Source organism: Phasianus colchicus, chromosome 5 (genome assembly GCF_987193195.1).
Source record: "Phasianus colchicus chromosome 5, bPhaCol1.hap1.1, whole genome shotgun sequence".
Classification (NCBI taxonomy): Eukaryota; Metazoa; Chordata; class Aves; order Galliformes; family Phasianidae; genus Phasianus; species Phasianus colchicus.
The window spans coordinates 7,380,737-7,395,133 of NC_143440.1; the positions used below are offsets into that span (position 1 = coordinate 7,380,737).

General features: G+C 44.9%; 2 protein-coding genes across 2 annotated transcripts in view; both read left to right on the forward strand.

Moving 5' to 3' along the window:
- The window catches only part of EPS8L2 (EPS8 signaling adaptor L2), a 40,037-nt gene extending 34,746 nt beyond the window's left edge, over positions 1-5,291 (forward strand). The window contains exons 16-21 of the mRNA XM_031607242.2: positions 732-843; positions 1,135-1,242; positions 2,263-2,404; positions 4,145-4,328; positions 4,576-4,708; positions 5,010-5,291. Of these exons, the coding sequence (XP_031463102.1) occupies positions 732-843; positions 1,135-1,242; positions 2,263-2,404; positions 4,145-4,328; positions 4,576-4,708; positions 5,010-5,081 (751 nt within the window). The 3' untranslated portion in view covers positions 5,082-5,291. The remainder of the gene's footprint in view (positions 1-731; positions 844-1,134; positions 1,243-2,262; positions 2,405-4,144; positions 4,329-4,575; positions 4,709-5,009) is intronic.
- Positions 5,292-7,613: 2,322 nt separating this feature from the next.
- On the forward strand, positions 7,614-13,167 carry TALDO1 (transaldolase 1). The gene is made up of 8 exons (XM_031607296.2): positions 7,614-7,821; positions 8,595-8,718; positions 9,012-9,119; positions 9,939-10,070; positions 10,523-10,698; positions 10,855-11,052; positions 12,007-12,152; positions 12,799-13,167. The coding sequence occupies exons 1-8, from the start codon at positions 7,725-7,727 to the stop codon at positions 12,829-12,831; spliced, it is 1,014 nt and encodes a 337-aa protein (XP_031463156.2). The 5' UTR covers positions 7,614-7,724; the 3' UTR covers positions 12,832-13,167.
- The last annotated feature ends 1,230 nt before the right edge of the window (positions 13,168-14,397 follow it).

Consider the following 14,397-nt stretch of genomic DNA (forward strand, 5'->3'; position numbering starts at 1 on the left):
CGCCCTGTTGGCATGTTTGTTGTGAACATAAGCAGCTGGAACTCCCTTGCATTGTGTACATGCTTGCGAGTCATAGGCAGAAAGATCCACAAAAAATGCATTAAAATATTTCCTGTCTACACTTACACAACCAGGCAATGCAGCTTTACCCATACTGCAGGCATATTTGGGATTAAAAAATGACACTATGCCCATCCCAACCAGAGGGAAAAAGATGAGATAAGCACATTTTTTTCCTAAGCCAGGAAAAAAGAGAAAAAAAAAAAAATAAACACATTTCAGCTTGGGCCAAACAAAATCTTTCACTTCACATTTCCACCTGGGACAACCTACTGTGTTTATTTCTCCTTTCCAAACGAAAAGCTGGTTTAACATAGAAAGCCACGCATTCTTCTGCCACAGATCTCCAAGCAATGTACTTGAATGCTTTTCTCCTCCCACCAAGTGTAGAATAGAAACATTCAACTCACTTTTCCTATGGATCTGCAGCTTTCGGTAGCTCAGTGTTGCCTGCTGGAAAAAAAGAACAAAGCACAGATTTCCAGTCAGTTCTACCCATGCTCGTGTTTGACACCCCTTCTCCCTGCCGAGGAGCAGAGGGGCACTTCCCCTTCTAACACAAACACAACTGGTCCAACCTGCACTTGCACAGCCATCACCTGTGTGGCCCTGTGCGGCCTTAGTTCTTCAATAGGTGTCCTCTAAAAATGTTCTTTCTGTCTCTCCTGCAGGAATTTCGAGGCGCAGGGAATGGCCCAGCCGAAGAGATATGCCAAAATCCGCTATGATTTCACAGCACGAAATGCCAATGAACTCTCAGTGCTGAAGGATGAAATTCTGGAGGTGAGCGATGTGCCCAGAGGTGTGCTCTCCTCCCCTGGAAGGAACAAGACAAAGATCTCAACAACGGAGAGACAAAACTTAGCAGAGTTCCCTGTTCATCGTTAGGATAAATTATGATGCTTTTCAGGAAAGGCTTCGCTCCTGAACTGCACATCAGTGCAGCAGACCTGTTGATCTCAGCAATGTTATTCCAACCACTTCAGTGTGCTCAATTTCTTTCCAATGTGTCCCACTTACATAGGCCAGAAATCTGATGGTCTCACCAGCAAACTTTTCCCCTCTCTCTGTCAGGTGCTGGAAGACAATAAGCAGTGGTGGAAGTTGCTCAACCGGAGTGGGCAGGCTGGTTATGTCCCTTACAACATCCTGGATGTGGTGAAACTGGAGGAGCTCGAACAGGTGTGTAGCCAGGTGATGTTAATTGCTAGCCTGTAGCAGGGCATAATCAGCCATTGGGAATAGCCTGGATTTCTTAGGATATCACGTGCAGGACAGCAGGAACCCTCAGAAGCACAAGAGCTGGTGTCCAGGAGGTTCTTGTGATAAACTCCCACGTTTTGCCACCGTTTATCTCCCCCTGCACTGTGTGCAGCCATCCCAAACAGACAAAAGGTCTCACGCAGAGCTGTCCCCAAATATCTGCTGCCTACAGTGGCTTGCAGCAGTTTCACCTTTTGCTAGTGCCTTCCCACCAAGCTCATGTACTTCTCAGCCTACAGTTTACCACCTCCTCAGTTGTGAAACTGATGTTTTCAGGGCTGTACTGTAAGCAGGATGAGAGAGCTAATGCAGCCATAAGAGCACTTTTTGCTACCAAAGCACTGAGGTTAGTTGTTGTTGCTGCTGCTGGGAATTTTAGACCAGACAGTTCTCTCACCAGTTCATCTCAGCAGTAGGAGCAAACTGCTGGCAGCCTGAAATTCCAGCCAAGTGAGCAGTAAGTGAATACCACTCTCAAGCACCTTGCATTGCAAAAATGTGACAGAGAGCTCCAAGTGCCTGAAGGAAGCATGGAATTTCTTCCCCCCTTTGGTATTTCTCAAGTTGAGCAAAGGATAAGGTGCTCCAGAAGGCCTTTGGACAAAAAGTTTAATTAAGAAAATATAAAAAGCCTCTTTCCAGAGTGCTCTGGGCACTTGGCAATAGTCCCACTCAACATCCAGTTACCAGAGCATTGATGTTTTAGCTCCAAATGGGATTTTGGCTTGTTTTCTTCTTGTGCTTATTCATCTGAGGCCCCAGAACTGAACTCAGTTCCACACATGAGTGGAGGAAGACCCTCCCAAGGAGGACACAGCAATTTGTCCCTCCATTCGTTACCGTGGCAGGGAGACAAAATATCTGAAAACAATCAAAAAATAAAACACGGGAAATGACAAAAAGGAATATTCTTACAAGTTTATTTTCTTGCTCACCCAGGCTAACCAGAGGTACAAAGGAGACCCGAGTCCCAGAGGATACGGGCCATCCAGCCCAACTCACAAGCTGCCTGCCAGCTACGCTGGGGATAAATGGGGAAGTGAGATGTTGTCACGCAGCTCTCCCCAGGATGCCAAAGAACGTATGTGCCTCCCATTTGCCTCTTTTCCACCACACGTGCTGCTCTCAGGCAGCTCTGTGTTTCAGGACTTTTTTTGTGAACGTGTGCTTGTGTCTACCCCCTGTGGTTTCTTCTCTTTCTTTACCTTTACCATAATGATCTGCCTGCTGTGTCCGGCTGCATGTGGCTGTGGCAACCTACCAAATGCACATCCCCTCTCATGAGACTTTGCACAAGGAGTGAGTGCAGCTTTAGTGATAAGCACGAGAGCAGCAATGGTTTTGTAGGGAGGAAATTCCAGCCAGCAGAGCAGCCCTGAGGAGCTCACCGACTGAGCTCAGGCAGCTGAGAAAAGGAGGGCAAAAAGGTGATTTAATATCACCTTAATATCGTCTTAACCCTTCTTCCAGCTTGACCTTCCTCTTCCCAAGGAGAGAACCTCCTTTCCCTTCAGCATGACTTGTGTCCAAGCAGCCATCCCCACTCAGGTCAATCCCTTTCTCTCACTTCCTTTGCTCTTGTCTCCTGTCACACATGCAGTGCCCAGCTGGCCTGTTCCTTTGAATGGTTCCAAGGGGAATCCCAGCCACCAGATCTGTCACATACGAGATGTACATCACACCCTCCCTCTGCAGAAGCCATACAGAGACAATGAGCATGAGAAAGACCAGGAGCCTTGCACACCTCACCCCCTTGCCTCATCCTAAACACACTTGTAGCATACTGGCTGCTGAAAGCCATAGCCAGGGTTCATCTCTTCACTTCCTGTATTCTCCTTGAAGCAGAAGCTCTTCTGGGACAGTGGAAAGCCCCACGTTACAGACTTTGTAGTCACATATCTATTAATAACATCGAGTTATTCTCCTCAGCCTTCAGGAAAAAGTGATACTGGGTGATGTGTCACTGGAGCTGTACTGGTCACTCCCAGTTCAGCCTTCCTCCCACTTCTGTTTGGTTGCAAGGCAAAAGCTGAAGGCTGAAGATTGGGATCTGCAGATTATCAGGAGTCACAGTGAGGACTGATGAGTGCAGTGTAGGTCAGCTCATGGCAAGGAGGCAATGGGAAGAAAGCAGACAGCAACACAGAGACACAGAAAAATGGGAACCTGCTTTCAAAAACACAGTTAGGCCTCTCTGACTTCCGCTGTCTCCCATGGTCTGGGTTTTCTTTTCTCCTCTCTGCCACTGAGTTTATCTCAGTAGCCTGAAGGGAACTAAGTAACTCAAGACAGGAAGATGATCGTCTAAAGCAAAAACACAACAACATCACAGGGCTGGGGAGTCCCTTGTCACCACCTGATAGCACTGATGGCAGCAAAGTCACTGCCAGATCAGGTGTTTTACATTGCTGAGCAAAATTCTGTTAGGCTTGGATGAAGCATGATGAACGGGAGAGGGTAGCAACACAAGAAACAAGAGATCAGTCTCAATATATTTTTATATAAATTAGGTCAAAGAATGTGCTTACAGGCAGTTAGCTGAAGCAGCTTTTTAGGTTCAGTGACCGCTGTGCAGATGATGGGCATTTGGCTGTTGTTTTGTGATACCAATATTCTGGAGGAGCAGTGGAGAAATCTAGCTTTCTTCCAAAGAAAAAGTGATGATTCAAAAGCCAGAAGAAGTTGACAGGCTTGGGAGGAAAGGCAAGGAAATCCTGCTCCATCAGTTTGCCACCATCCAAAACCTTGATGATCTCCCTCTACGCTTCTGTTCTGGATCACAGTTTGAAGGTGCTCTAAAAAGCGTGCTTTCTTTCCCCAGAACTTCTGCATCAAATGGATGAGGTGAATGATGAGTTGCTAAAAAAGATCACAAACAGTAAAATTCAGCCTCCCCAGAGGAATTTCAGAGTGGAGAAGCCTCAGGAAGTTTTTGTGCCCCTCACCTTCGAATCCAGTGCTGAAGAAGTCAAAGCGTGGCTGGAGGCAAAGTCATTCAGCAAAGGGTAAGATCAGCACTGCCGCCAGTTGAAAGGTTGGTTCTTCATTTAAGAAAGTACATTTGGAGCCCAAACTGGCTCTCTTTTTTTCTGTGCTACCAAGCAAATACCATCTGAGTGAGTAGATTTAAGAGTAGCTGCAAATAAAGCCACGGTCTTGCTGATCCTCACAACTCCCAGCCAAACACACATCCTTCACTGGTGAAGACCACATCTGGCACTGGTTTTAACTTCTGATTTTGTGTCTTCCCAGGACGGTGGAACACCTTGGCATCCTTACTGGAGCACAGCTTTTCTCCCTGAACAGAGAGGAGCTGAAAAAAGTGTGTGGTGATGAAGGGAACCGAGTGTACAGTAAAATCACGGTGGAAAAAAACCAGCTGGAGGTAAGTCTGGGCAACTCCTACCCAAAAGGATGCCTGTATATTGGATGTCCCATTAAACAAGTGTTTTAAGAGCACAATTTAAAAAAAGACAAAATCTAAAGCAAGCAATCAGCACTAAAAATGATGAGAATTCTTTTAAGAAGGGTCCCAAATCTGAAAGGCAGATCACTGTCTCCACTGTAGAGTCTGCCTTTTTGCTGTTCCCTTTGATACTTGCTCTTCTGGAATTAGTTGGATATTATAATTCTAAACCACAGCTTGAAGTTAAAATTCAAACTTCCTCTTTTTGTTTCCATTCTAGAAAAACAGAGGGGAGACAGAGCTCCAAGAAATTATGAAGCGCCGCCAGGAGAGGATTGATTCTGCTAATTAAAATCTATCTGCTTTCTTTCAGCTATTAGTCGTAGTAATGCAGAAAAAGGGAATTAAAGCAGTGATCCCCAGTCTAGACAAGAGACAGCAATGCTCCACAGTTAGCAGTGTAATTGCCATCAAAGGGACAATTCCTCAAACACTGTTGATAAGGATAGACACTCAGACCATATCCCGTTGGGAAAGGTGTTTTAATATTGCATGAAGTTTTTTTTTTTATATATATATAAATATATATATATATATCTATATATTTTATACTGAAATTGTATGTGCATGTGATCAGAACAGATGATGATTCACACGGGTATGAATGTATGACAATGGCTGGATTCAAGAAAACAAAACAAAACAATACAGAGCTTTTAAAGCAGGGTTGTCCGTGCTCCCAGTCCCCTTGGGAGCAGAGGGCACAGCACCCAGCACAGAACAAGTCAGCCTGAATGCTTAGAGGAGTTCGGGCCACATTAATAGTTCCTTTCCCCCACCCTTCCTGTCCTTCTCAGTGGCAGACACCCCCTGCAGCCCACCAGCAAAGGCTCGGTGTCAGCCAGCTCTCTGCCCTTTCTGTCCTCACCTGCCCTGTCGTTGGACCAGGTTAGAACTGCAACACGCCTAAGACTGGGCTGCTTCCTTAAATACCCGTACCTGTGAGCGCTGCCTTCCAGCAGTGGAAATGGGCTTTGAAGCGATTTGAATCTGCAAATAGGTGAGCTCAGCCTGATCATCCCTGCTTACCCAGAGGCTGGGGCTCTCAGCCCTTCACCTTGGCGCTGATCCTGGGCCAGAAAGCTGCAGCATTGCCAAAGCCAGGCCTCAAACAAGGAGAAGATAAGCCCCTGCTGTGTGCTCACACCCAAAGCCGTTCCCAGGGTGGTCACCACTCACCTTCACCTTCATGTTTTCATTGCAAAGAGTAATCTGAGATGTTTGCTGATAAGGAATGGCTGTTTTAATACAAAATCAGTAGCCACGAGGAAAAGAAAAGAATCCTGATTTAGTAGATGCTGCTGTTTTTCAATTCTCCTTTCTCTTATTATGTGCATATATGTGCATCTTTCTAGTGAAATGTTCCCTCACTCTTACAATCTACAAATAGGGGTGAGGGAAAAAATCCCTTTTCCTAGAGATATAATCAAGTGATTGTGCATCAGTAACTTACTCAAGGTTTTAAATGCTCAAACAAGCACATAGTAGATTTCCTGCCCACAGCAAGGTGAACTCACTGTGTTTATATTTTACTGACAGACAATCTTGCAAAGAATGCACTAAAACAAATATGATGGGGAATGCTTTGCCTTTCTCATTCACACTAACTGGCTGGATGGGTTCAGGCCCAGGCAGCACAGAGCCCCATTCACGTGCTCTCCTTTAGGTGCTGTGGATGGTCTCACTTCCTCCACAGAGCACAGCCACCCCCTGAAAGGTGAATGTCTTGGCATGGTTTGGGCCTGTGCTTGCTCATTCAATGGAAAAAAGCCATGCAGGTGGCTGGGGGACAGATGACTCAATCGGAGAATACCGATGGCTTTGGCTTAGATCTTCCAAAAATGTTCCCTATGGATTATTTGTTTTCTTCGTCTTTGAATCGGATGCTGTTAGCATCAGCAGAACTAGGGTGCAGGCAGGGAGCTTCAAGGCTTCTGAAAAGGCTGGAATTTGCAACGGGTTGTCACCGTGCCAGGGAGAGATGAAGAGAACAACCCTCCTGAGAAGCTCAGGCTCTGGATTCGGGTGGAGATGAGAAGCAGGAGCAACTGGTGAGCCACTGGTGGTACAAGCACAGGAGGCTGAATCAATTCTACAACTAAAAATGAGCGGTGAGCTCGGGAACACAGCACCATTCTTGTGCTTGTGCACGAGGTTGCACAGAATCAGCAGAATTACAGTTACTTGGGATTGGAACGAAGTGTAAGCTGGTAGCTACGGGAGCATTTCTTTCAATAAAAGTGTCTGTAAGCCTCAATGGGGGTCACTTTTAGAACTTCCCATGTGACTGAGCTGTGCGTCTGCTCTACTTGTACTGCCTGCAAACGATGCTGTAATGCACTGTACATTGATGTAATTGAACGAAGGAGAAAATAATATAACCATGCACTGTATAAGATTTATTAAAATAGTTAAGTTATACAGATACCTTCATCTCTGTCTCTTGGAAGTTATACATATAACTTCATCTCTGTCTCTTGTAAGCAACAGAACTCGGGAAAGTGTTGTTAAGAGCTGGTTAAGAGCCACGGCTTGTGGCTGCGGGTCTGGGATACGCAGCTCACCGTCCGGATGGAGACCCGTGACGACGGGGTCCCCGCTGGGCTCATTGATGGTTAATCAATGACGTCGACAGTGGGATCGCACCGAGCGGCATCGCACGTCACCAAGGTGACCAATCGCCGCCCTTCCTCCCTCGCCAAGCCACCCAATGACGAGCTTCCTTCCTCCGCTCGACATCTGCCTGTCGTCCGTCTTGTCTCCGCGCTGCCGATTGGCTCGCAGCAACCTCACCCGAGACGTGATTGGGCGGAGCGGGCGGCGCGCCCTCCTCCGGGCCGAGGGTGTCGGGAGCGAGCGGCGGGTGCGCGCGCAGGCAGGCTCCCCTCCGGGCACGCAGGGTTCGTTTAAGGCGGTCGCAGCGGGTGGCGGAGTTATGTCGGTGTCCCCCGTGAAACGGCAGAAGATGGAGTCGGCGCTGGAGCAGCTGAAGCACCACACCACGGTGGTGGCCGACACCGGGGATTTCAACGGTGAGCGGGAGGAATGGGGGAGAGGGGGCGGGGAAGTTGCCTTTGTGGGTAGCGCGGTTGGCGGCGTTGTGTTTTAGCCGTGTCCCCGCTGGGATCCCCGTGCCGTGCGCTGGGATGCTTCTCTAAAGTTGCGTGTCTGTTTCGGAATGCGCTCCTATAGCGCGCTGCCCTGTCGCGAGCAGCCGCTGTGAGTTGAGGTCCGTCCCGTTTGCGTGGGGTGAAGCAGCTTTGCGGTCACAGTCGTTGCTTAGGGAGAAGCGATGGAAAAACGCGCTGTTTTCTTTTACTGCTAGAAAAGCGAAGTAGCTGCAGGGCTTGCAGAGGCCCTCCCCAGTGCTGAGTCAGCCCTGCGTGCCGGGCGGCTCAGCTGCGATTAGGGCCTGACAGCGCGTGGTCACAGCAGGCCAGCAGGCAGGTATCCTGCGGGATGCTTGGAAGGAAGGAAGCCGGCAGTGCAAGGAAATCACCAGGGCCGACACCAAGAAGTTGTCTTCAACTGTTCCAAGTTCTGAAGTGCAGTAACAGCTTTTCTAAGGGATGAGTTTTACTTGTGTTCTGGCTCTAACAGTTGTGGACAAACAGAAATCCAAATGCCTGACCACGGAGGGAAGAGAGATTCCCTCGCCTTTCCTTCCCCCTGTGATTGCTGGAATTCAGCTATGCTGGCAAAGCTGATTGTGGGAGAGGGTTTCTGTTTTTACACACCTGAGCAAAATGCTTTGAGTCATTCAGGCCAACTGATTATTTCCAACAAGCCATCTTGATTTCCCTAGCAATCGATGAGTACAAGCCCCTGGATGCCACCACAAACCCTTCTCTGATACTGGCTGCTGCTCAGATGCCTGCATACCAGAAACTCGTGGATGATGCAGTTGCATATGGAAAGAAACTGGGGGGGTAAGTCAAGAGTTGAGGGGTTTTTTGTTTTTTTTTTTTACTTTTTCTCAGTAGGTGTATATTTAAGATGCTTTATTAATGCAAATAGTGTTTTGTAATCCTAGCAACATAGTGGGTTTTCCACTCATCTGCTTGTGTACCTTTCTCCAAAGGCAGAACATAACTGCTTCTGCTCTGCTCAATGCGCGTTTGAGCACAGGAACTTAGTGCTAAATAGGCTGTGAAATTTGATCTTTAAATCAATGGCAAGGCTTGAATGCACTTTATTTTTTTTTCCCTCCCATGGTTTTTAGGTCAGAAGATGAGCAAATCCAAAATGCTTGTGACAAACTTTTTGTATTGTTTGGAGCTGAAATATTGAAGAGGATACCTGGCCGTGTGTCCACAGAAGTAGATGCAAGGTTGGCTGCTTTTCCTCTGGGTTAGCCTAGATCTTGGTACATACAAAGAGAGACACGATAGAGTTGATGAAATCCATTCTTGTCTGGACAGCTCAGTGTTACAAGGCTAGCAGGGGTTTGTATTGTTAATATTTAAATGAACTGCACTTCATTCTCTTACTTGTTTTAACTTGGTGACAAAACTTCATGAGGACAAGTAACACAGATCTGATCTTTGTTTGTTTGTACTCATACTGGTCCTTAAACAAGGGAAACCTCGTGCTTCTGGTATGTGTCCGTGGAGGTGTTCAAGGCCAGACTGTATGGGGCCTGGTCTAGTATTAAATATGGGTGTTGGTGGCCCTGCCTGTGGCAGGGGGGTTGGAGCTTGATGATCCTTGGGGTCCCTTCCAACCCAAGCCATTCTATGATACTTAGAGCTTTGTTCATTCTCTTCTGTGTGATATTGCCCTCAATTTCCTGGAGACCAGTTCTAGCAGTTTATTTAGAAATAGGATTTGTCTGCTCCTTGTCAAGTCACCTTTAGAGCACAGTTTATACATTCATTATGGAAAAACTTGCAAAAAGTTTTATTCTGTAGCTTTCTTGTGGAAAGTCACATTGAGCTCTGAATTCTCTGAATCAAACACCAGCAGTGTTGGCACAGAGCTCCTTGTCAGGCTTACAGTCAAGGAAGCATCTCCAAGGAAAAAACCCTGTTACAAGAACATAAATTCTGACAAAATAGGACAATTGTTCTGAATGATACTTCTTTTGGAGAGGGCTATTAAAAAGGAAAAAAAAGCACAACTTTAAAGAAGCCCTGTTCTTGTTCCAAAGGTTGTCTTTTGATAAAGAAGGAATGATTCAGAGGGCCAGGCGGCTGATTGACCTTTATAAGGAAGCAGGAATTGGTAAAGATCGGATTCTCATAAAGCTTTCTTCAACATGGGAGGGAATTCAGGCTGGCAAGTAAGTACTTCTATACCTGGTGTGCTGATTCATAGCATGCTTCTGGCTATTCACAGGCACTTGACAAACACATTCTACACTTAAAATAAAGAACTGTTTTGAAAGCACAGCACCAGGAAGTCTGTTGCTAGGTCTGCAGTAAGCACAGTGGCATACTGGAGCTTTCTGTTCATTAGGAAAAGTTTGTTCATACAAGGGGCAGGCCATTCATAAAAAGTTTCCTGGAATGTCACATTAAACCATCTGCACTTGGTTTGATGAAAAAACATTAAGTAGATCACTGGGAGCCTGGCAGTGTAAAACTTTGTTCTGCTACCTTTGAACTTTAAAGCTTGTAAACTGTACCACATCTCTAATGTAAGTTGAGGAATCAGTAGGTTAACCTATTAACTTACTGCTAGAATGTACAGTAGGTGAGCAAACTGCCATTTTAAGCCAGCCTATGTCTGCAGGGTTCTGGAAGCAGAGTACGGGATTCATTGCAACATGACCTTGCTGTTCTCCTTTGCTCAGGCAGTTGCCTGTGCTGAAGCTGGGGTTACTCTGATCTCCCCATTTGTAGGACGCATCCTGGATTGGCATGTTGCTAATGGAGATAAGAAAACCTATGAACCTTCAGAAGATCCAGGTTAGCTTTTCTTGTTTTTGAGTGCAACGGCTATATGTTCAAATTTTAATTAACTTTAAAAATCCCCTTGTGAAACAAATGTTTTTCAGTATGTTCTAATTAACCATTTATAATTCGATTGAAGCATTCTGAAAGTCACCAATTTCTCCTCTTTAGGAGTGAAGAGCGTCACTAAGATCTATAATTACTACAAAAAGTTTGGCTACAAAACCATTGTGATGGGTGCTTCATTTCGAAATACAGGAGAAATCAAAGCACTCACAGGCTGTGACTATCTCACTATTTCACCCAAGCTTTTGGCAGAGCTCAGCAAAGAGCATGTGAAGCTAACTCCCACACTCAGTGTTAAGGAGGGTAAGTCCAGTTCTCTGTAATACAGACTTGCTCAAACTCCCCTTCCCTTTCTTCTTGAACATTAAGAGTATGTGGTTCCATCCAGCTCTGTGGTGCTTCCATTCTGCTTTAAGGCTAAACCTTGACCCTTCTCTGAAGGAAATGATCATGTTACAGTTGTACCACTACAGCTGCTTATATAGGGTTATTTCCTTAGGGTTTCAGTTCCCACTGAGTACACTAATTGGAACTGGGTTTTGAGCATGTTTAAATACTTTTTCCTGTCTTCAGGGGAAGAGACAAGGAGAAGGATGAAATTTTACTGATTGTTAGCAGAGATCCAAGCAGAGTTCAGTCATTATGCTAACACTGCTGTTAGCTCTGGGCACGCCAAAAAGATGTTTTCCCTCCAGAAATACTAGAGATGAAGCCTCACGCAAGACTTACTTTATCATAATGACTTTGAGTGCATGTTCTCATTGCATTATTCTTGTGCTTCTGTAGCCTTATTAAAATGCTGCTTCTCAGCTCAGATGCTGGGATTTGTTACAGCTGTAGTTGGTACTCACAGGGTGCTAGCTGGCTTGTAGGCGTGTATCAATTGAGCTTTTGTTAGGTACTTGCCAAAGGATCAAAGACCTATTGTTCAGCCTGTTTGCTTAGAATATCTCACTGCAGTATTCTTGGTAGTACTGCTGAAAGTAACAAACCAATTAGAAACAGATACAAGATAAGGCACACCCCTGAACACTGTATTTTGAAGGAAACTGATGATCTAGATAACCTTCTTCAGAACGCAGATGAGCATTTTGAGTCTCGCATCTCAAAGCGTGCTCACAGAGCAAATCACACTGAAAATGGTGTTAGAAACTTCTCAGCTCTTCAGTTGGAGATGGCCAGAAACTTGAGACTGTTTTTAGGTAGCCCATGGTACCTGATAATAGTTTTGTTTATTTTTCAATTGCCCTGGTGCAGCTCAGGCCTGTGACCTGGAGAAGATCCACCTCGATGAGAAGGCATTCCGCTGGCACCACAATGAAGACCAAATGGCTGTGGAGAAACTATCTGATGGGATCAGAAAATTTGCTGCAGATGCAATAAAATTAGAGAGGATGTTAAAGGTAGATGCTATGCAGTGCTGCCTCTTTCCACCTTGCATGTTCCTTTAAATACTGCAGCTAACCCTCAATTGCTTTTGATACAGCAAAGGATTAGAAACCTGTCAGCAAGTTGGATCAGGTTTTGTACAGGTGGTGCATGTTATGTAGGGCAGGCAGCCTGCAAACTGGCCACCTGAATGGAATGAACTTGATAAACTCCAGTGCGTTTCATGAAGGAATTCATGCCCCGTATAGACAGACATCTGGTTTTTGAGGCCCAAGGCAGTGTTTAGACTCACAGCTAATCAAGATAGCACTCTTATCTTAAATGAAAAGCCTCAAAGTGAGAAGTCTAGAAATTCTAGACTTGTTAGCTGGCAGCAGTGATTTTAGACACACCAATAATAGTCTTCAAAAAGCTGGAAATAAGGCACACTTGTATTCCTTGTAGGAGGCCAAGCCCTGGAAAAGTTTTCTACCAGTATAGAGCAAGTCTTCTAGAAGGAATTAAGTGAATTTTATGTTTTTTTGGGGGGAAAAAAATATACTAATCATAAGTTCAAGGCAGTTGTAGACTGACAGCAACTCAGCAGTGATGCAACTTGCATTACTGAAGCGAAATTCAGTTCCCAAACTGGCACTGATTTGTTTACTTCTCTCTTTTTAGGAGCGGATGTTCAGCGCTGAGAATGGGAAGTAAAAGAGTCCGAGTTCTCCTGACTCTTAAGGCTGAATGAGTGGATCACCTGAAATTAAATGGATGTACAAATGTCTTACCTGTAAAAGTCTTATGTTGTGTATGCATAGATTTCTGTATTATGCTTTTTTAAAAAAAACAATTTGTAAAGGGACAAAACTTCATTGTTTTTGTGGCACTTTGTTAATACATGCAAATTAACACCTACTTTCCTTGTAATGTATTTACTTCCTTGCTAAAAGGAATTAAGTGATTCAGCTGACATAACAGTTCCATTTCTACTAGAACATAATATTGTAGTAAATTCCTAATTGTCTATGCTCCTCACATGTTAAGAAATCAGTTGTCTCTCATGCTGTCTTACTGTGACTTGAAAAAAACAAAGCAGTTTTCAGGAACCAGCTGTGGTACAGAAACCACAAATACTGGGCTCTAGTCCTTTCTTGCCCTTTTTTTGCAGCCAAGGCAGTGGCAGCAACAGCACACTGAGTGGTAGAATTCATTGCTGTGTTGAAGCTGAACATGGTCCTGTTGTTACAACACCAGCATGAGTTACACTACTTCAAAATTAGGTAACTAAGTCAAGCAGTTACTTGTTAACTTCATAACTGTTTAATCTGAGCTGACAGAATGAACATCTGGATACAACTCAGGATTGTTGGTTATAGCTTTGTGTATTGTCTTTAGGGCAAGTTACTGCATCTCTTTCTACTAGCCTTGGAATGCTGCCAACCCTACCACAAAATTTACTTAAAACAAACAAGAAAAGCCCTCTGTTATCACTCCTCCCTTCCTCTTTGTCCATAAGCTCTTTCACAAAAAAGAAAAGCTGTGTGATAGTCTTCTCTGAGGAATGATGACCTAAACCTAAATGAATCACTTTCCAGTTACAGGGCTCTCAATTAAGTAGGGATGCATCTGATTACATTTCATGGTGTACTTTGTTAAGACTAATTAAATACCTTCTTGGCTTATGTGGGTCCTGTTCCATCAAGAGCACATGAGATGTTCCTGTTTGTATGCAGACAGTATTTAACTATTTCCTCTTCAATGAGCCTGAACTTCTAGACTTAACAGCATTAAGACTACAGTGTTTATATACAAGCTATGTCCTGTTTGAATAACACAAGAAAAACATGCCAAGAGAGTGACTGATCAGTAAGCTCAGTTGGACCCACTGGTAGTACTGTCAGAACAGCAAACAGAGCTGTTGTTTCAGCCAAAGTGACAGATGCTGTACGCTCACAAGCCAGATGCAGATCTGATAAGAGAGCTGAAGTAGTCACATCTGCACAGTACTGGGAGGCTCAAATAAAATTGCTCCTTTACTAATAGAACAGATCATAGGGTAATATGGGAACTCTCAACCTAAGAGAAATATTTCTGCACATGAACAAGCCTGCTTAATATAGTAAATATCAGATGCAACAACACAGGTGAAGAGCTGGCGTATCCCCATAATCTGGGGCTGTGGAAGTGCACAGACAAAGTGCTGTATAGAGAAGCCTGTGCAGTTGCCACTGGACGTTCACTGGCAGGTGATAACCTCTGTACAGGCTATTAGCTCAC

Excerpts from the sequence above, each read along its gene's own strand:
- TALDO1 (XM_031607296.2), top strand. The coding sequence starts at position 7,725 with ATGTCGGTGTCCCCCGTGAAACGGCAGAAGATGGAGTCGGCGCTGGAG. Across the intron at positions 9,120-9,938 it reads TCCACAGAAGTAGATGCAAG|GTTGTCTTTTGATAAAGAAG; the intron begins GTTGGCTGCTTT and ends CTTGTTCCAAAG. Across the intron at positions 12,153-12,798 it reads AATTAGAGAGGATGTTAAAG|GAGCGGATGTTCAGCGCTGA; the intron begins GTAGATGCTATG and ends CTCTCTTTTTAG.